The 21,953-nt window shown below is 41.7% G+C and overlaps 1 protein-coding gene across 4 annotated transcripts in view; it reads right to left on the bottom strand.

The window, feature by feature from the left end:
- The window catches only part of PARD3B (par-3 family cell polarity regulator beta), a 641,105-nt gene that overhangs the window by 232,899 nt on the left and 386,253 nt on the right, over positions 1–21,953 (bottom strand). For all 4 annotated transcript variants that reach the window (XM_024104030.3, XM_065562102.1, XM_065562103.1 and 1 more), the window contains one exon: positions 4,411–4,455. In XM_024104030.3, coding sequence (XP_023959798.2) covers positions 4,411–4,455 — 45 coding nt within the window. The remainder of the gene's footprint in view (positions 1–4,410; positions 4,456–21,953) is intronic.

The following is a 21,953-nucleotide window of genomic DNA, read 5'->3' as shown; positions in this document are numbered from 1 at the left end:
TCTTCCTGAAGGAATTTTGAGCTTCTAGGTTCTTTCCAGGGCAGGCTAAATGGGACATATCAACACACTAATTCAGGGATTCTTCTCTTTCCACTGCAATGAGCAGAAGTTTCTGCAGAAAACATCTGCAGTTCTAAGAACTTAAAATAGGTTTTGCAGTAGCCTCATTCTCAGACAGGCCACGCGCACAATCAAGGTGCCTAATGTCACAATAACCTGAACGTACAGTCATTCTCTTGTTGTTTGTGGTGCATGTGAGTGAAATAGAGGTACCTGCAGGGACAAATCTTCCAATAGGAATGCTTCAGTCCTGGGGAAATCCAGGGATGTTTCTAAAAGCACGTATTTTCATTAGAGAATAAAAAAAGACTACTTTTTGTGGGTGAAATATACCAGGAAATAGAAATAGGAGGCTATAGCTACACATGCTTCTAATGCCTTGCCTTGGGACATAGCTCTGAAAAAACATTTGCCTAGGCAGAGGTAAGACCAAAATGTGCTATCACTTCTGCCCAGTAACTAGTAAATACCCTCCAAACTGTAACTAGACCAAAGGGTGAGACTAAAGGATGGAAGCATTTTCCATCCACTACATACCAGAAGGATTTTTCCTTCGAGAGTTATTGAACCACACATCTCATAGAACTAGTCATGCTGAAGGAGAGAAGGGATAATTGCATTGATTGTCAGTATGTGATAATTAATTCACTAGAGAAATATGTTTAATTTCCTGAAGTCTAGGATGAGGTGGAATCTCTCCTTTTTGCAATGAGAAAATAATAGGCTGTTTTGCTTCCTGCAGCAGAAATGGGAAACCTAGGAAGGCTATGTGATGGAAGATGAAACAGGAAAGGATAGCCCTGGTCTTTCAACCTTTAAGACCCAATAGTATAAAGTGACAGAATATGTCAGGCAAACAGGAACAGTAGGAAAATAACTCCATGCTCTTGAGCACATTTTAAATATGACTGTTTGCAGGGGCCAATGCAGGAAGGTGCTTAAGAAGCTGAAAGGAGGAGTCTGTTGCTTTTTGTTTGTTTGGTTTGTTTTTTTGAAAAGTGGTTTAGGCAATACTAGATGCTGGTATCCATGGGAAAAAGTGCTTTTCAATCCTCCGCTGACAGAGTTGCTTTCCATGTTGAGGTCAGACAAATCCAAAGGATAGCAGTTGCTCTTGTCTCCCTAAAATTGGCCAAAATGTCTAAAAATACCCCCAAACAATAAAAGACTTGGGACTGCTGCATCTTTCATTAGGTCGTCTATAGAGAAGCTGGAGAAGGGTGTGTAAAGAAAATTGGAAGTGCTGCTTAAGAACCTGATATTTAGGTTATTAGCACCTTTTAGCAACTGACTGCCAACAATTTATGATCTCAACAGGCTCTGTTCCAGTGTTCGTTGATTGGAAGACCCTCTTTTTATCCTTGGCAAATTGAATGATGTTGCAATATTTGTGAACCTTCTCCTGACTGGAGAAAAGGGGCACACCCAAAGACCTTTCTATCTGATGAGTCATTTTTAGAAGCTTTTTCATACCCAAAGGAGAGGCAGCTGAAACAAAATGTTCCTCCTCAGCTGTAGGAACAGGACATATGAGCTGATCCTCTAGTTTCAGAAAGAATATTTGAGGTACACAAACGAGAGGAGGAAGCCAGAGGAAGAATTTAAAGGGCGCTTTCCCTAAGTTAAGGAAATGGTCTTCAAGTATGGAATGCCTAAATCAGAGAGCTGTATAACAACAAAGCTACAGCTGACATGTAAGGCTGTATAGGCCAGGTACACCATAAATATGAAGAAATCTCGTTATTGACTGGTCTTTAAATCCAGGTTTTTGAAACAAAAGTGGCTGTAAGGAAATCTGTACAGTAACTCTTTGAGAACTGAATCAGGAAATCAGTGGATGTTCCATGCAGAGAAAGGCATGTCATGAGAAAAACTGAAGAGCTAAACAAAGAAAACAACTATCAGAAAGCAAAGCTGGAGCTGTCCACACATGTGAGAAGATCTGGAACACAGGCACAGTCATTTCTTGTGCCAGATCAGAGAAAGACAATAAGTGACAAACCAGGCTCATGACTTCATAGGGACTGTCACTGTACCTAATAAGTAGAGCAAATGCTGGTCTGTGATGGACATTTCATAAAAACATTTCCCCCGAGAGCCTTGAATTTTCATTTGCTACTTTTCTCAGGGTTAGACGTTGAAAGAATTTTTTTTTTTTTTTTTTTTTTTTTTACTAGAACCACTGCTCTAATGGTCAAAAATGATTAGATATATACTTGTACTAGGAAAACAACAGACTTACGAAAAAATTAAACTTTGTCGAATGAAATAGAAAGGTGAACTTGTTTCAGATCTCACAAACTGATGTAAAAATATAGCATCAAAACATGTAATAAGGAACAGCACTGAATTTCGTGGTTATCTATTATACGTAAAAGTTCATCAGTGGATAACCTGAAATTTCTAGAAACCCTGTTTCCATGTCTCCTAAGTCACATGAGTTTTTGCATCATTGTTTAATGGTTACCCTAAAAATAACAATCCTTTGGGATGCATACTTGAAAATTAATCATAGAATCGTAGGACTGGAAGGGATCGCAAGAGGTCTTCTAGTCCAGTCCCCTGCACTCATGGCAAGACTAAGTATTATCTAGACCATCCCTGCCAGGTGTATGTCTAACCTACTCTTAAAAATCCCCAATGATGGAGATTCCACAACCTCTGTAGGCAATTTATTCCAGTGCTTAATCACTCTGACAGTTAGGAAGTTTTTCCTAATGTTCAACCTAAACCACCCTTGCTGCAATTTAAGCCTATTGCTTCTTGTCGTATCCTCAGAGGTTAAGAAGAACAATTTTTCTCCCTCCTCCTTGTAACAACCTTTTATGTACCTGAAAACTGTTATGTCCCCTCTCAGTCTTCTCTTCTCCAGACTAAACAAACCCAATTTTTTCAATTTTCCCTCATAGGTCATGTTTTCTAGACTTTTAATCATTTTTGTTGCTCTTCTCTGGACTTTCTCCAATTTGTCCACATCTTTCCTGAAATGTGGTGCCTAGAACTGAACACAATACTCTAGTTGAGGCCTAATCAGCGCAGAGTAGAGCAGAAGAATTACTTCTCGTGTCTTGCTTACAATACTCTTGCTAATACATCCCAGAATGATGTTTGCTTTTTTTGCAACAGGGTTACACTGTTGACTCATATTTAGCTTGTGATCCACTATGACTCCCAAATCCCTTTCTGCAGTACTCCTTCCTATGCAGTCATTTCCCATTTTGTATGTGTGAAACTGATTTTTCCTTCCTAAATGGAGTACTTTGCATTTGTCCTTATTGAATTTCATCTATTTACTTCAGACTATTTCTCCAGTTTGTCCAGATCATTTTGAATTTTAATCCTATCCTCCAAACCACTTGCAACCCCTCCCAGTTTGGTATCATCCACAAAATTTATAAGTGTACTCTCTATGCCATTATCTAAATCACTGATGAAGATATTTAACAGAACTGGACCCAAAACTGATCCCTGCAGGGCCCCACTTGATACGCCCTTCCAGCTTGACTGTGAACCACTGATAACTACTCTGGGAATGATTTTTCAACCAGTTATAAACCCACCTTATAGTAGCTCCATCTAGGTTGCATTTCCCTAGCTTGTTTATGAGAAGTTCATGCGAGACAATATCAAAAGCCTTACTAAAGTCAAGATACACCACATCTATCACTTTCCCCGCTTATCCACAAGGCTTGTTACTGTAATAAAGCAACTGCACCTTGTACAGTACTGCAACTTGTTTCACAGAATTGTTATTACAAGACTTTATGGTAAAACTGCTGGATATAAACCTTCATTGCTAACAAATATAGATCTTAAGCAGTTTAAGAAAAAGTGGATCCTTTCATTAGTATAGTCACACTGAAAGAACAACTTCTGCAGATGAATAAATGGGAATAAAAAAACAATAGTGAAAGCTTCGGTAGGGCTGTCTATCTTCAATATTTCAGATTGTGAGAGTGGAAAACTGAAATTCTTCCAGGGGGACAAAGAGAATAAGACATTTATATTGTTCACAATTTACACTGTTTAAGTGCCTACATTGGCACATGAAAAGATTACAGGTTTTGTCCTTTACTTATTTTAACTCACACTCTGCTCAATGTTCAATAGATATATTTTTAAAGAAACCGTTATTGCTTTTCCTGCAAATGAGCCCAGCCTATGTATGGAACTACATACACTGCCAAGCAATAAGTAAGCCTTAATTTATCACTGTGGAAGTGAAGTTATGCATTAATTTGCAAACCTTTCAGCCTCCACAGTTGCTATAAGCGAGATCCAGCTGTTGCTCACAGATTGGCTCTTTTTTGAGGGAAGGGCAGGTGAAATAAGGTACAAGAAAGTTCTTACCTTGTTTGTGTCCAGCCAATGAACTAACCTGGCTTTCATCTGCCACTGGAGGAGACAAAGAAAGAGCGAGAGACAGAGATCAGAAATTCATTTAAAACGAGTAGTCTTTGAAATAATGTCAAACCATTTCAGACACATGATATATTAATTTTTTAGTTTGTAATGATTTGCATAAAGGCTTTTTTTCCTCTCATCCACCTGGGATACCTCAGAGATCTAGCACCTGATCCAACGCCTGTTAAATTCAATGGAACAGTCCCATAGCATTTCTACATTTGAAATGCAGTTGTGGCCAGGGCAACTGATTTTGTAAATACCATATTTTGCCAGAAAAATCATAGGACTTTGGAGAAGTGTAACATTTTCAGGTCGGAGGCCACAATCCTGGGAAAGAATCCACAAGCGGGGACCCTCACATCTGCATGCAGTCCCACTGAAGTCAATGGATTCTGTGCAGGCATCAGGTCTCCTGGAAGCAGATCCCTTTGTAGGATTTGTGCTTTCTTATAGTTATGAAAAAAGCTGGTTTATAACTCATACCTTTACAGTCTACATCATCTTGCAAAGCATGGATCTATATAGTCATATCAGTCTGCATACAGAATAAATCATGGAGAACTATTTCTAAACTTAACAAAAAACTGTAATTTTGCATAGTAAGTATACTTCAATTTATTATCATATATCTCATGAAACTAATTAAAACATTCTCGCAGAAGCTTGTGTGGAAAAACCAATCATCTTTTCTTAAAAAGAAATTTATGCAAAAGAACAAGTGCTAATGTAATGTTAAGGCTCACAAATCAAGCAGAGAAATGAGCATTAAGGCTGATCGCTTATCCTTAACTCTACCTGCCTAGCCACCTCTTTGGACTTATGCCTGGTCTCCCTTTACAGCATAACAGATTGTCAAGTCATACAAAATATAATACAAACTGGAATTTATTATACAACCTTCCCTGTAGTGACCACCATTAAAAAGTCAATGTTTACCCACAGTTGCAGGAAAGACCACAGTAAGACTTGTAATACGAGGGAAACTTCATATTCTCGCTATGTGGAAAAACTGTAGAATCTTAGATACCCCTGTGTGGTAAATGTAGGTAAATGACAAAATTGAACAGCAACTACTGTACAATAATTTACAGTATTGTATGTAGCCATCAGACCTGGCTTGATGTTTAAGTCTCAATGGAGATCTAAAAGGTAGGTAAATATCATCCCAGTTTTACAAATGGTAAACAGAGGAACAGTCTGGTAAAGAGTCTTGCCCAAAGTCAACCTGAACGGCAGCGTCAGATTCAGCATTAGAATCCAGGTCGCCTGATGCACAGGACCATGATCAAGTCACTAGACCACTATGTCCCCCACACTCTCAATACACAAAGCCCACATTCCTCATCAGTAAAACAGACAATTTAATTTGGACTACTTTATGGGGAGAGACTCTTGTGAAAAATGACTGGGACTATATCTACACTAGAGAGCTTACAGCAGCACAGCTGTACCGATGCAGCTGTAAGATCGCTCATGATGTAACCCCTTTATGTGGACGGGAGAGAGCTCTCCCATCGACATAATTTAACCACCCCCAACGAGCAGCAGTAGCCATGTCAGCGGGAGAAGCTCTCCCACCGACAAAGTGCTGTACACATCAGCGCTTTTGTCGGTGTAATTTAGGTTGCTCAGAGGTGTGTTTTTTCACACCCTTGAGTGAGCAACATACATTTTGCTGAAATAAGTGGTAGTGTAGCCAGGCCCAAGTAATCTTTGTAAATTTCTGTATAAGCGCAAAGTATTGTTGAGGCCAGGCCAAAGTGGGAAGGGAACACAAAAAAGAGGTATGGGCTCCAGGACCTATACTCATTCTTTAGGGCATATCTCTGGAGGAGATGACAGTCAGACACACATTTCACTACCCAGTTAAACAGCCCTCAGAACTCAAAAAGACTGGAAATGAGTTTCCTGCATGATATTTCAAACTGTGCCCCCGAAAATATCTACCTTCAAGCTGAAAGTAAGCATGAAAACTTCAGTCCCAAAGGTTAATGTTTTGACAAGTTATGATTGTGTGAAAACAAGGGATTATAATGGAAACTGATTTGCAACCTTAATTATAGCAGTCACTAATGGCAACCGCTATAATATATGGTAATTACCTGAAGCAGGTTGTATTACAGTACATGGTAACTATAAAAAAAACAAGATACCAAGATTCATAGATTTTTTTTAAAACTCTGTTGAGGATTGTATTTGCCTGAGACAGGTTTATATTATTAAAAGGGATAAACCCATTTAACTCAAGCATACCTACATACTGGCTTCACATATAAAAATTAGATTTTAATATTGGAGGGAAAGAAGAAGAGTGAAATGATTATAAACTGAAAAATCTTACAAAAAATACGTCAGCTTGCCCTTTGTCTTTGAGAAACTCGTTTAAACATTCCCCAGACTTAACTGGAAAACACACTTCAGTCATGATTTCAGCTTATGTTTATAACTTTACGTATACTGTTGTAAACAGGCACTTTACCATGATATTACTGATCAGCAAGTTCTGACTTTCCAAATGAGATCTCACAAGGCATATATTGTATAAAGATTATTACAAAAATGTGCAGGGTGTGAATAAAGGGATGTATTCCATCATAATGCCTCACATCTAAGTAATATAAAAAAACATTAATAAGCTGAGTACTGCACAATAATGACAACATTCATTTTTCATTTGTGTTCTTTTTTCTTCAGCAAGGCCTAGCCACATGGAAAGTTTTATTTTTAAATTTCAGCCACTGTTGGAGTATCTCTGCAGAAAGGCATCTGATTTTTTTTTTTAAGTTGGGGGAGGGAAAACCCTCTCTCCAAATCACTACTAACTCAATAATAGCTGGATTGTTTTTGAAGAAACATTTAGAGAAGAAATTACCTCTGAAATCATAACAAAAGACTAACCATGGAAAGTTTCAGCCCAAAAGAAAAATGCCTGAGAATGTTCTGAGCATCTCAAGATAGCAGTGCATACAGAAAAACTTCACAGTACAAAAATTCAACTATAACTTTACCTAATGAGAATGCTATATATACATATATATGTTTTTAATGTAAGAAAGTTAAATGTGATAAACTACAAAAAAAATCTATTTATTTCTGGGACCAGGAAGTAAGGCATGGGGAGCAAACAAACAAATGGAAATGAGCAGTATAAAGATGTATTACTTCTGGAGGAATTCTGCGCCACTGCGCAATGCAGAATTTTGCAGAAATTAACACTGTGCACGCAGAATTTTCTTTCCCCCACAGAAATGGGCTGCAGTTCTCCTGGCAGCCACTAAGGACCTCTGGACCCAGCAGAGCCCAGCTTGCACCTAGAAGACACTGCCAGAGGGAGAGAGAGGGAACTAGGGGGTTCATGGCAGCTGCAGTTCCCAGCACGCCCTGAGGGAAGGAGACGGCGGCGCACAGGAAACTCCACACAAGCCCTGGACCCAGCATCAGGCTGTTTCTCCCTCTAGATCCCTGGGCTCTGGGTGGGGAAGGGGGGCAGGTGTCTGGGCTGGGGGAGGCCACAGCTGGGCTCTGGGGGGGAGTGGATGTCGGTATCTGGGCAAGGGGGGCCCTGCGTCTGGGCTCTGGGGGAAGAGGGGGCTTGGGTGTATTGGCTGGGGGTGGGAGGGAGGATCATGGCTGGGCTCTTAAGGGAAGAGGGATTGTGGGTGTCTGCCCTCCCCCCACCCCCAAGCTGGGCTCTTGGGGGAGGGGAAGGGGACAGAGAAACAGAGACCAGGTTGTCATAGGGGTTTCTTTAACTCTCTACTCCTTGGGGAATTTGTGTGTGTCTGTGTTGTTACAGACATACTTGCTGACAGGTATTTTGAAATAAATTGCCAAAATAATTGAAACTGGTGTGATTATGTAGTGTTATTTTGACAATTAAAATTTGCAGAATTTTAAAATATTGTGCGCAGAATTTTTATTTTTTAGGTGCAGAATTTTTAATTTTTTGGCGCAAAATCCAGGAGTAAATGTATGCACATTAAAGATACTTTCTGTTGCTGAATTAAAAAAAAATGAGACATACATTTGGATCATTGTAGAATACATCTATATAATGAAATGATTATTTTCATAATATGCATTATCTGTTTGTCAGTTATCTGCACATCTCAAGAAATACATTATAATTAAGGATAAGGTTTTGTCACGCATATTTTTAGTAAAAGTCACCGACAGGTCATGGGCAATAAAGAAAAATTCACGGAAGCCAGTGACCTCTTGGCGACTTTTACTAAAAATATGCATGACAAACTGGGAAGCTCCGCAGTCCCCACACCACTCCAGGGCCCCAGCTCAGAGCTGCAGGGTCTCCCCACTGCCTGTGGCTCCAAGCTCTGGGGCACCCTGGCCGCCGTGGCAGCTCTGAGTTTCGAGGCACTCACGCCGCCTGTGGCAGCTGGGAGCTCCCGGGGGCCCTTCTGCCCATGGGGACTGGGAGCTCCTGGGGAACCCCCACCGCCCACAGCAGCTGGGAGCTGCGGGGCATACCAACCACCTGCGGTGGCTCTCAGCTCCAGGGCACCTCCTGCAGTGGCTGAGAGCTTGGGGCCACCACAGTCCCCAGCCATCACCTGTGGTGGGGGGACCCTGCAGCTCCCAGGCACCATGGGCTCAAGTCATGGACGTTTCTGGAAGTCACGGATTCCGTGACCTCCATGACAAAATCCTAGCCCTAATTATAACTGGTGAAACCAGCCACTTGTTTGCAGCCAGCACCTGCAATGCTCATTGAAATGTAAGTGCCTACTAAGGACTACAACCACTTAATACAAGTGTACAGATCTGGGGAGTTTGCAAGACCCACATGATCATCCTCTGATGACAGAAGATGGCATATTGCTAATAAGCAGAAATCTCTCCAGTTAAACACTCACAGCTAGCATTACTCTTTTTACAATGCCAACACTATGTCAAGAGGTGGAAAAACTCTATAACATGAATATGCAATTATGTTAAGATTTCCAATATTTCATGTTGAAATGCTTGAAGTAAAGCAGCACTCTAGAACATGATGTAATGCTTAGTATCAGTAGAAGTAGCATGATGGTAAAAATGCTTGTCTACTCCCTTCTACTCAGTCTTTGGCCTGGTCTACACTATGACTTTAATTCGGATTTAGCAGCGTTAAATCGAATTAACCCTGCACCCGTCCACACAACGAAGCCATTTATTTCTAAATAAAGGGCTCTTAAAATCGATTTCTGTACTCCACCCCGACGAGCAGAGTAGCGCCAAAATCGATATTGTCATTTTGAATTAGGGTTAGTGTGGCTGCAATTCGATGGTATTGGCCTCCGGGAGCTATCCCACAGTGCACCATTGTGACCGCTCTGGACAGCAATCTGAACTCGGATGCACTGGCCAGGTAGACAGGAAAAGCCCCGCGAACATTTTATTTTATTTCCTGTTTGGCCAGCGTGGAATTTTATTTCCTGTTTGACCACAGATAGTTCATCAGCACAGGTAACCATGCAGGCCGATAATCGAAAAAGAGCACCAGCATGGACCATACGGGAGGTACTGAATCTGATCGCTATATGGGGAGAGGATTCAGTGCTAGCAGAACTTCGTTCGAAAAGACGAAATGCCAAAACTTTTGAAAAAATCTCCAAGGGCATGATGGAGAGAGGCCACAATAGGGACTCACATCAGTGCCGCGTGAAAGTCAAGGAGCTCAGACAAGCCTATCAAAAAACAAAGGAGGCAAACGGTCGCTCCGGGTCAGAGCCGCGGACATGCCGCTTCTACGCCGAGCTGCATGCAGTTCTGTGGGGGCCGCCACCACTACCCCACCTCTGACCGTGGATTCCGAGGCGGGGATAATCTCATCAGCTACACCTGAGGATTCTGCGGACGGGGAAGAGGAGGAGGAGGAGGACGAGCTTGCGGAGAGCACCCAGCACTCCATTCTCCCCAACAGCCAGGATCTTTTTCTCAGCCTGACTGAAGTACCCTCCCAACCCACTATCCAACACCATGACCCCATGGAAGGGACCTCAGGTGAGTTTACCTTTTAAAATATAAAACTTGTTTTAAAAGCAAGCGTTTTTTAATGATTACTTTGCCCTGAGGACTTGGGATGTATTTGCGGCCAGTACAGCTACTGGAAAAGTCTGTTAACGTGTCTGGGGATGGAGCGGAAATCCTCCAGGGACATCTCCATGAAGCTCTCCTGGAGGTACTCCAAAAGCCTTGCCACAAGGTTTCTGGGCAGTGCAGCCTTATTCCGTCCTCCATGATAGGACACTTGACCACGCCATGCTTGCAGCAAGTAATCTGGTATCATTGCATGACAAAGCCTGGCAGCGTATGGTCCCGATGTTTGCTGGCTGTGACGTTGTGCAGTCTATATGGTTTTATAAAAACTTGATAATAAGTCAATATAATGTAACTGAGATAGTTTTAGAGAAAATACGGTAATAAGTGAATGTAAGTAACTGGGATATGCCTCACGCAAAAGGTCTCTTGTAAGGTATCATTACAAAGCTTATAATCTACTGAGTGTGATCATCTGATTTGTATAAATGTACCACTCTTGTATCTAAAACTAGAAATATAAAATGTAACTCTGAGGGCCTATTGTAATTGTGTAAAGTGTGGACCATTAATGATGGTTTGGAATCTTGATGACTCCCATTGTCTGCAGATGGCTGTATTTACCTGTGAGTCTTCCTGTATATGTGTGTGCTGGCAAGTGAGTAATAAAGTCTTGCAGTGACATGTGATCATGTCACCTGAACTGGAATCCATCTTTAACCTGGTGCTTTTCCAGTGAGGGGGGGTGGAAACCCAGAGAGACAAAGAGTTCCCGCCTTATGCAAAAGATATATAAAGGGGGGGAAGAGAACAGAGAAGGGAAGAAGCCATCATGAAGAATCCCCTAGCTACCACCTGAGCTGCAACAAGAGCTGTACCAGGGGAAAGAATTGTGCCCAGGCCTGGAAGGTGTCCAGTCTGAGAAAAACTTACTGAAACATTTCTGAGGGTGAGATTATCTGTATTTAGTTTGATTAGGCATAGATTTGCGCATTTTATTTTATTTTGCTTGGTGACTTACTTTGTCCTGTCTGTTACTACTTTGAACCACTTAAATCCTACTGTCTGTATTTAATAAAATCACTTTCTATTTAGTAATTCACTCAGAGTATGTATTAATACCTGGGGGAGCAAACAACTGTGCATATCTCTCTATCAGTGTTATAGAGGGCGAACAACTTATGAGTTTGCCCTGCATAAGCTTTATGCAGGGTAAAACGGATTTATTTGGGTTTAGACTCCATTGGGAGTTGAGCATCTGAGTGCTAAAGACAAGCGCGCTTCTGTAAGCTGTTTTTAGGTAACCTGCAGCTTTGGGACAGGAGATTCAGACCCTGGATCTGTGTCTGGAGCCAGACGGGAGTGTCTGGCTCAGCAAGACAGGGTGCTGGTGTCCTGAGCTGGCAGGGAAAACAGAAGCAGGGGTAGTCTTTGCACATCGGGTGGCAGCTCCCAAGGGGGTTTCTGTGATCCAACCCGTCACACTGGCATTCAAGCAACATCCCTTTTTTATCTCGCTGTGCAATCCTCAGGAGAGTGATATCGCTCATGGTAACCTGGTTGAAATACGGGAATTTAATTAAGGGGACAGAGGTGGCCGTTCCTACTGGGCTGTTTGCCTGTGGCTGAAAAGAAATCCTTCCCTGCAGTTAATCAAGCGCGCGGGGGAGGATTGGCCCTGAGCTTTTCGCGTTTGGCTAGCAGGGATCTTCCCTGATACCAGCCACGCGGTGGGGGAAGGGGTAAAGCGATCATCCAGAGAATTGGATTGGGGAGGGGAGTTAGTTTGTTTTCTGCTGCTGAAGGTTAACAGGAAAACCGCAACACTCAACGGGCTTTGCTTGGTATGTGGGAAAGGAAGGCGCAGAAGCCGAAAGACAATGGCTTACCATGGCCGCATGCAAGCTGAATTCTGTTGCCCGGACCTGTGTCTGTGATCTCTAGCAGCAAAGCCACAGGCACTCAATATTAAGAGGCAAAATGCGACCTTGCACAGAAATCACATGTGCTATGTAATGTGAATAGTGTTGGTCACCGTGAAAGAGTATAAGCATTGTTCTGTAAAATGTATCTTTTAAAAAAATTCTCTCCTTTTTTCCCCTCCCTCCAGCAGCTGCAAATTTTTCAAGCCTCCCACCTCCGTCCCGAAGGCTATCTCAGATAAGGCATCGGAAAAAGAAGACGCGAGACGAGATGTTCGCAGAAATCATGGAATCCACCCGCAGTGAAAGAGCTCATCTGAATGAGTGGAAGGATACGGTTTCAAAGTATAAGAAAGATGCCAGTGAACGTGAGGATAGGAGAGATGCTCGAGATGAGAGGTGGCGGCAGGAAGATCAGAGGAGGCAGGATGCAACGCTGGGGTTGCTGTGCGAGCAAAGAGACATGCTCCGGCGTCTGGTGGAGCTTCAGGAACGGCAGCAGGATAACAGAGTGCCGCTACAGCCCCTGTATAACCCCCCTCCCCACTCACCATGTTCCATAGCCTCCTCACCCAGACATGTAAGAACGCGGGGGGGTGGGGGGAAGGCTCCGTACACACTCCCATTCCACCCCAGTGGACAGCCCAAGCAAAAGGCTGTCATTTTTTTAACCTTTTTTTAGTGGCCTTTTCCTTCCCGCCGATCCTCCTCCCAAACCCCACCTGGGTTCTCTCCCTCTTTTTATAATCAATTAATAAAGAATAAATGATTTTTAAACTATAGTGACTTTACTTGGTTTGAAAGCAAGCTGGGGGAAGGGGGCGGGTGGGTTCCTTACAGAGAAGGAGTCAATAAAGGGGGCGGGTTTTCATGAAGGAGAAACAAACAGAAATTTCACACTGTAGCCTGGCCAGTCATGAAACTGGTTTTCAAAGCTTCTCTGATGCACAGCGCTTCCTGGTGTGATCTTGTAATCGCCCTGGTGTCTGGCTGTGCGTAATCAGCAGCCAGGTCATTTGCCTCAGCCTCCCACCCTGCCATAAAGGTCTCCCCCTTACTTTCACAGAGATTGTGGCGCACACAGCAAGCAGCAATAACAATGGGGATATTGGTTTGGCTGAGGTCTGAGCGAGTCAGTAACGATTGCCAGCAACCTTTTAAACAGCCAAATGCACATCTACCACCATTCTGCACTTGCTTAGCCTGTAGTTGAACAGCTCCTGACTCCTGTCCATGCTGCCTGTGTATGGCTTCATAAGCCATGGCATTAAGGGGTAGGCTGGGTCCCCAAGAATAACTATTGGCATTTCAACATCCCCAACGGTTATTTTCTGGTCCGGGAAGTAAGTCCCTTGCTGCAGCCGTTTAAACAGATTAGTGTTCCTGAAGACGCGAGCGTAATGAACCCCTCCCGGCCAGCCCACGTTGATGTTGGTGAAACGTCCCTTGTGATCCACAAGTGCTTGCAGCACCATTGAAAAGTACCCCTTGCGGTTTATGTACTGGGTACCCTGGTGCTCCGGTGCCAAGTTAGGGGAATCCCATTGCAGCAAAGCCATCCACTATGACCTGCACATTTCCCAGAGTCACTACCTTTCATAGCAGCAGCTCAGTGATTGCTTTGGCTACTTGCATCACAGCAGCCCCCACAGTAGATTTGCCCACTCCAAATTGATTCCCGACTGACCGGTAGCTGTCTGGTGTTGCAAGCTTCCACAGGGCTATCGCCACGCGCTTCTCAACTGTGAGGGCTGCTCTCATCTTGGTATTCTGGTGCTTCAGGGCAGGGGAAAGCAAGTCACAAAGTTCCATGAAAGTGCCCTTACACATGCGAAAGTTTCGCAGCCACTGGGAATCATCCCATACCTGCAACACTATGCGGTCCCACCAGTCTGTGCTTGTTTCCTGGGCCCAGAATCGGCGTTCCATGGATAGAACCTGCCCCATTAACAGCATGATCTCCAAAGCACCGGGGCCCGCGGTTTGAGAGAATTCTGTGTCCATGTCCATATCCTCATCACTCTTGTCGCTGCGCTGCCATCGCCGCCTCCTCCTCGCCTTGTTTTTCTGGTCTTGGTTCAGCATAAACTGCACGAGAATACGCGAGGTGTTTACAATGTTCGTGACTGCTGTCTTGAGCTGAGCGGGCTCCATGCTTGCCGTGGTATGGAGTCTGCAGTGTTCACCCAGGAAAAAAGGCACGAAATGGTTGTCTGCCATTGCTTTCATGGAGGGAGGGGTGAGGCTGTACCCAGAACCACCTGCGACAATGTTTTTTGCCCCATCAGGCACTGGGATCTCAACTCAGAATTCCAATGGGCGGGGGAGACTGCGGGAACTATGGGATAGCTATGGGATAACTACCCACAGTGCAACGCTCCGGAAATCGATGCTAGCCCCGGTACATGGACATACGCTGCCGAATTAATGTGCTTAGTGTGGCCGCATACATTCGACTTTATACAATCGGTTTCCAAAATTCGAATTCTGTAAATTCGGATTAATCCCGTAGTGTAGACATACTCTTTGATTGGCATCTCCATGCCACGCTCAAGACAACCAAGTTATGTGTTTTACATCAATGTTTTTCTTTTCAGTGGAGTAGCATGCAGTGCATATTCTAAATAGGGTCATAAGAGTTTTGCTTCTCTAGATACAATAACACTTTCCTTAATGGTCAGTAAATTAATTTCAAACAGTTATTTAGAAAATCAAAATCAATTCATCTGCCAATAGTGATAATCAATGTTCCTCCTTTTTTGCAGATCAGTTTTAGCACCATAGCTTTCTTTTCTCAAGCTAATATAAAGCTGTTCTGTACAAAAAATCAAGTTGCTCTTTTTTACCAAAAGCAGGGTATTACTATTTTAACTTGCAGTGCCTCTTTACATCACAGGTTTTACACACTGACTGATACCGATTTAAAAAAACCTTTAAAAGTGTGTGAAGGCTATAGTACCATAGGCTATAGTACCATACTTCTTGTCAACAAAATGACACAGTTTTGCGTTTCTGATTATAAAAATAAAAAAAGCAAACCTAAACCAATAAAACATCAAGACATTTCCTGGAAAACTAATTCCTCAAACAAACGTCTGTTTGAGAAAGCCTAACAAAAAACTTTTTATAATAAACACATTAATTAGCAAGGACTTTACTCCCTAGCTACATACACAAACGCTGCTTTTTAGAATCGAAATAAATTACTTTTTCTGATGTAAACATATTACAGTAAAACAAGGCGACAAATCGGTCACTGGCTTTCCAGATGGATGTTATCCTTACACAGCCCTTTCAGCATAATCAAGACATAGCACTATCAATTAATTGTAGTCAATGATCGTGCCAATGACATGACTCTCTTGCAGCTTTTATTTTTTTGGTGCAGTGGCTCCCAATCTAGACGTGGGAGTAAATTACTCACAGGGATGGCGTCAAATTTTGGCTCTCACCCATCCCTGTGAATGTTTGCTAGCCGTTTCATTTATTTTTTGGAATCTCCCTACTACATTTTAGAAGTGCGGTGGACTTTTATCCCCTCTGTACTGGGGAGGATGGTTTACTGTTACATGGTAGGATACAAGCTGAAAACTCAGATCAATTCCCTAAGCAGTCGTATTTCATACCTCTTTTCCTCTAGAATTTACGGTTTCTAGTGATGCTCTAAAGCACGCAAGGGCCATCTTACATTTTAAATTGTGATCATGGGCCAGGTCTACAAAGTGAGAGACATAAATTATCCGCAGTCCATAACCACTCTCCCCTACTGATAACAATGGGCCTGATCCTGAGAGATGCTGAGCACTGGCTAGCTCTGCTCACTTTAATGGGAGTTACAGATACTCAACATTCCCAGCATGAAGCCTAATGGGAGGTTTGCCCAAAGACTGAGGATAAAGTATGGCTTTTAAGTAGTAACAAAGGGCAACATTTTCCGAAGTGCCTTAATATTTGGGTGTCCAACGTGAGCTACTTAGAGCCTGAAGCATCAAGGAGCTGAAAGACTTCTCAGATTCCTTTTCTCATCTGTACTTCTTTGCTCTAAACTGTTCTTTTAAGAAAGATTGTAATTAACTTGACAGCTTAATTCAGTTATGTTCCAAGAGCTTCCCTGACATTGTAGATTCAATACAACCCATACTTTGGCACAAGCTTCTGCTTGCACCAACTATTACTACTAAAGAACCGACTATATACACTCAGTGCTGCACAGTACACAGGGACCACATTTCTATTTTTAAATTAAAGCTTTTTATTTGGCAGCATACCGCCTCATTGTACCATCACAGTCGCCAAATTCTTCCTTTTCTTTTAGTGGCACATCAACTTCATTCTTCAGTGTTACACTGTCAACTGAGGCCATCCCCCTTATTTCACACCTTTGTTGTGTAGCTAAATACCTTATATAATAATTTCATTGTTTTCTATTGTTGGGGTTAATTCATATGTAATCAATGTGTGATGAATAAATTTATGTTGTAGGTAATAGTGTAGGAACATGTAGGATAATATTATAGGGGTATAGGATTGATATGCATATATTATTCGTAAGAGTGTGTTAGGTATACAAGTAAGGTAAGACTGTAAAATGAGACCTGTCAAATTTCAGCTTAGCCACATAAGGCCTTAGGCCTGAAAGAAGTTGACATGACTAGTTGACCCAAGGGTAACCCTGTACCAGCAAAGTTGCAAGATTATCATAAAAGATGTGTTAATGGGTGATGTTCAGGAAAATATGCGACCATGTGCCCGTCATTACCGCAAGTTGCCCGATGGTAACATCATGGGAAATTCTGCAATAACTGAAAATTACCATGGGAACTTATTGATGTAAATGATGATATGGGGAACTCAGAATATAGGCGATGGAAAGTGGGGTTTGGGATTTATGGGGTATGGAAGTCCTGATAAGGGAAAGGGTTGGAACTATCATGCATCTGCATAAGGATTACGGGTGTGAGAGTGTAACACAGAATAAAAGTGTTTCCTCAGCATCAATAGGGAGGAAAAATCCACCTCCACCTTCCACAGATGTCCACCTGATGAGAGATCCACCCATCTCAGTGGTACCATTGGGGATGTGAGTCTGAAAACATTGATGCTGGACATTTTATGGTAATCCTCCATTTTCATTTATGTATCTAAAACATTATCTGTGTATTATGGTTTTTAATAAAGGGACGATTGATAACTTGTGAATGTTTTTGTGGTCACTGCTATTGCTCCCTGTGTGCTCCTACAGTCTCCAGACCTAATGATATTTCTATTAGTGGTTGTCACCCTGCTAATTCAGATATTGCAGCCCTTAGGGAGCTCGAACCTTTGGCACAGGCTACTATAGTTTGACATACCATTGGCAATATCAACCCATCAACATTATGAAGGCTACAGTTGCCTTTTCTAATTCTCTCTGACCTCTACCGAAGCAGACGAATCTTTCTAATGAAACACAGTACAACATTAATACTGATCTAGCTTGACTATAAACCTACACTATGCCATTATCACTTCTCCTAGGCTCCCAGAGTTAATCCAAAAGTTCATAATCAAATCTGTCATTTATAAGTTAGAGCCACTGGGTGGGGAATAAGGTTTATAATGTAATTATCTTAAAACTGATCTAAAATTTAAACTTGATTACCACTAGTCTCTTCATGTTCAGAACATCAATACATGCATATAATTAATTTGTTCTAATATTTTAATTGTCTAAATCAAGTAACCCCAAATTTTACAACAGATTGGGGTTTGTTCTCTAATTAGAAATCTACTAAGGCGTTCAAATGTTTCCCTAATTTTTGAGAACACAATAGCATCCATTTCTAATACTTCACCCTGTAATCTGCCCTCAGAAAATTTTACAGTATTAGAAAGTTACTTGTGATGTGAGATGGAAGCGTTTTGAGATGCTGGTTAATACTTTGTCCCCCAGACAGCCAAGGGCTTGTGTATTATAATTTTGCTTAGCCCCATATTAGCTGAAAGGAGAGTCTGACTTTTATTTTTAAAAAAGTCCTGCCCTCCAATGGATGATTTGGCAAATTAAAGTTGTACCCAAATTCTTATTAAGAAAGTATATTAGAAAGTGGTGATCCTCCAGCATGTCTTCAATCTCTTCATTCATTCTCTCAGGAATTTGACTGGGTTTTAAACTTGTTCACAACTCAAACACGTCTGATTTATATTCTGAAGTAACTTACTCACCAACACAGACAGAGTCACTTTCTTCTATTTGGTCTCTGTAACAGTCAGCACAGATCTTCCCCTAAGTAGCTTTTCATCCAATCAAGACATTCCTCCATTTGAGAAATAATTATCTCCACTACCACTCTGTCTGCCCCAGCTTAGTTACTTCCTGGGATCTCAGACTTCTATCTCAGTCTCCCAAAGCATCATCCGGCTCAGAGCAATCCAATAAGGTAACTGATAAAGATCCTATCTCCCATACCCTTCTCTAAAACACTGACTTCTCACAATTTTGAGATGACTTGAAAAGTCTGATATGTAACCTACAAAATCCTTCGTTGTCAGAGAAATGCTAAATGTTTGCCTCCTTGCAGAACATCCCATACCCTGTGTTTTAGCATATCATTTAATAATTACCCCTAAATACATAAATGGAGTTGGCTGGTGTCTCCACTAATCATGCCACAAGGTTAAGGAACTCTATGAATATGTCTAATGATGTTATAACAGCTAATTCTTCACCCACATTTAAAAACAGGTGAAAAACCTCCCTGTTTTTCCAGATCATGCAGCCTAACCAACTGAGGTCTGCTTGTTGTAGAAAGATGTTCTGAAAAGCACCATAGGATACTGGTCATGGGTGTTGTGTTGCACATAAAAATGATATCTTTAAATATCTAGTCTACAGAGTATTTTGCTTGAACTGATATAAAACAAAATTGCTATACACTAATATCCTTCAATTTCATGTGGCTGCAGGTTAAAGCAAGCAGCACTTTCATGTTTTGCATACAGTTCTCATGGATGTAGTTTTTATAGTATATTTATGCAAAGCCCAAGTTATTCCTGTGCGTAACAATTTATGGAAATCAAAGGGGTTTATAAGCAAACAATAAAACACCCCTTTTTCTTTTAAAACACACTAATTTTCACCCTCCAGGTCAACAACAGCAACAAAAAAAATCCATGTTGCCATATAGTATTACTTTTTGGGGGGGAAAAACAGTTGAGGGGGAAGAAAGCTAGTGTAAATGGATGTTGGTGAGTTATTATGGTAGTTATTTTCTATACAACTGTGTGGGGACATGTGCATGTATAGAAGGTGGTTAAAGGAGAGGGAAAAATCATTCTTTCGATGAATTGATTGCTGCCTCTTCTTTCTCATGTGCCATTATCTTTTGAGATAAGTGTCTGACTTATTTGTGAAGAGGAAGATACAACACATTTTCATTTCTACAGTTTTGAATTTGTTGTGCTGGGGTTTATAAGGGTACCTAATGCACAGGTCTAAATTTGGCCAGTAATCTAAATCTAATTGTGCAAGCGTCAGGATTGGATTTTGGCTGGCCTTGCACTGGTGTCTGGCAGCAAGGTATAAGGAGCCCTCCTCCTCCTTGCACAACAGAGCAAGGGGCATCGCTCATACCGAATGTGTGCGCACCTGCAGCACAAGGAGCGGCGGGTCGAGATCCACAAGGAGCAATAGACTCCACAAAAGGGGAAAGGTCATGCTGTCACCCTCCTCCTGCACTAACTGTTGGACTCAAATCAGAGCAGGGGAGGGAAGGAAACATATACCACATCTTTCAAATGGTAATGTTGCTCTCACATAAGCTCCCCCTATGCTCCTGGAGGTATTCTGGCTCCTTTACCTCAAAATCAGGCAGAATGTCATTAGGATCTGCTGGTGACTTAGAACCCCTCTGTATCCTGCCGCTATAGTGGTGGCAATAAAAGGTTTGAGAGATCCCTTGACTTTTACCCTACAATAATGAAGGCTCGGGCCTTGAGCCAGACACATAGCAGAACAATCTACAAGTATCCTCACACATGGATGTTTTGTACCAACACAGAAAAGGTATGCTTTCACTCCCCTCCCTGAAAAACAGTATCAGCACACTTGCTATGTAGATTTTTCTCAGACTTCAAAGGATGTAAAATTTAATTAGTATTTCCAACAATAAACACTTTAATCACTGCTAGTGTATTCCAGTAGAAACTAGGTACCCTACAAGTAACTGGGGGTTTCTCCAAATATATAGGCTCCCTAGAGCCTCATTTTTGAAGTCAAATGCTATACCACATGCACCTTCGAGTCATTATTAACCTTGAGCCAGACCATATGATTCATCACATATGCATTACAGAGACTGCATCTACAAAAACAGGTGCCAGGGTCCAACCCCCTTAGTTGCTGCCCCTGTGTACAATCAGCAATGGAGACAGAAATTAGGAGACAGTAATACTGTAAAAGAGGAGTAGCTACTGCTAAGTAATCTCTAGCTTTATCTTCATATGTGCAGCTCCCTCAACTGTACAGAGGAGATTTAAAATGACAAAGTGATGCTGTATATTAAGTCCCCTATACTATTTGATCACTCCCTCTTATTTCCTGCTATTAAGTGTCAGTCATTAAAGGTATTAGTAATGATTTAACTTAATTTGTATTGCCACAATTGGAAAACAGACTGGTCTTCCACAAAGGTTTTCAGACCTACAAAAAAAAGTAGAAGTGAAGGGAAAATAATGATAGTTTTAAGCATGATTCTACTCGGAAAAGTGAGTATATAACAGCAGTATATTCTTACTCAACAGAATTGCTCCTTGTGTATATATCAGCTCATTTTAGAGACAAAAAGGTTTTTACTATTTCATAAACTTGTTAGCTCCACAGTGCAAACCAGATAAGAGGTAGTGAGTTGGGCTCTTCTCTTTCTTGTGTCACCAATAGACGCGTTTACTAATTTCCAATTACAGGTCTAATCAGTGACACCTGGTCAACTGCAGTGAAGACTATGTAGCTGGAATGGGCAAGTGAAAAACAACAAAAAACAGCTGAAGTAGACTATTGTTGATGCCTGGAAGATGTCTCCCTAGCCTATCTTGCAGAGATACTTCTGTGTGTGCAATAAAAGCTAATGGTGGGTACACAACATACTTTAATAGAATGAAAGCACAGAAATCCAAACTATTATTACTGATTTTCACATTTTAGTAAGTGTCTGCAACTTTCTGTGGATGACTAATGTCAGTGTCCGAGTTTCTTTGGTATTTCAATTAACTAGTACCTGGCTTTTGCTGTAAGTAAACTGCACAAAGAGAACGCTGGTACATAACAAGGATATGATACAGCATCATTTAAAAGCATATACTAGTAAACTTTTGAAAGCATCAGAATATTTGCATCTAAGATCTCCAGCCTCGATGACTAGCGAGGTGTAAACTCTCAAAGGGGGGCAGAGGAATAAACTTAATCATATTCCACAAGCAAGCATTTGACCTAGCCTCAGCAGCTCAACAGCAATGATGTGGAGAACTGCACAAAACTCCCAGTAGCTGTGC

The sequence above is a fragment of the Chrysemys picta genome, chromosome 11, assembly GCF_011386835.1.
Source record: "Chrysemys picta bellii isolate R12L10 chromosome 11, ASM1138683v2, whole genome shotgun sequence".
Classification (NCBI taxonomy): domain Eukaryota; kingdom Metazoa; phylum Chordata; order Testudines; family Emydidae; genus Chrysemys; species Chrysemys picta.
The sequence above is the reverse complement of the archived record's forward strand: the minus strand, read 5'-3'. Positions and strand labels throughout refer to the sequence as shown.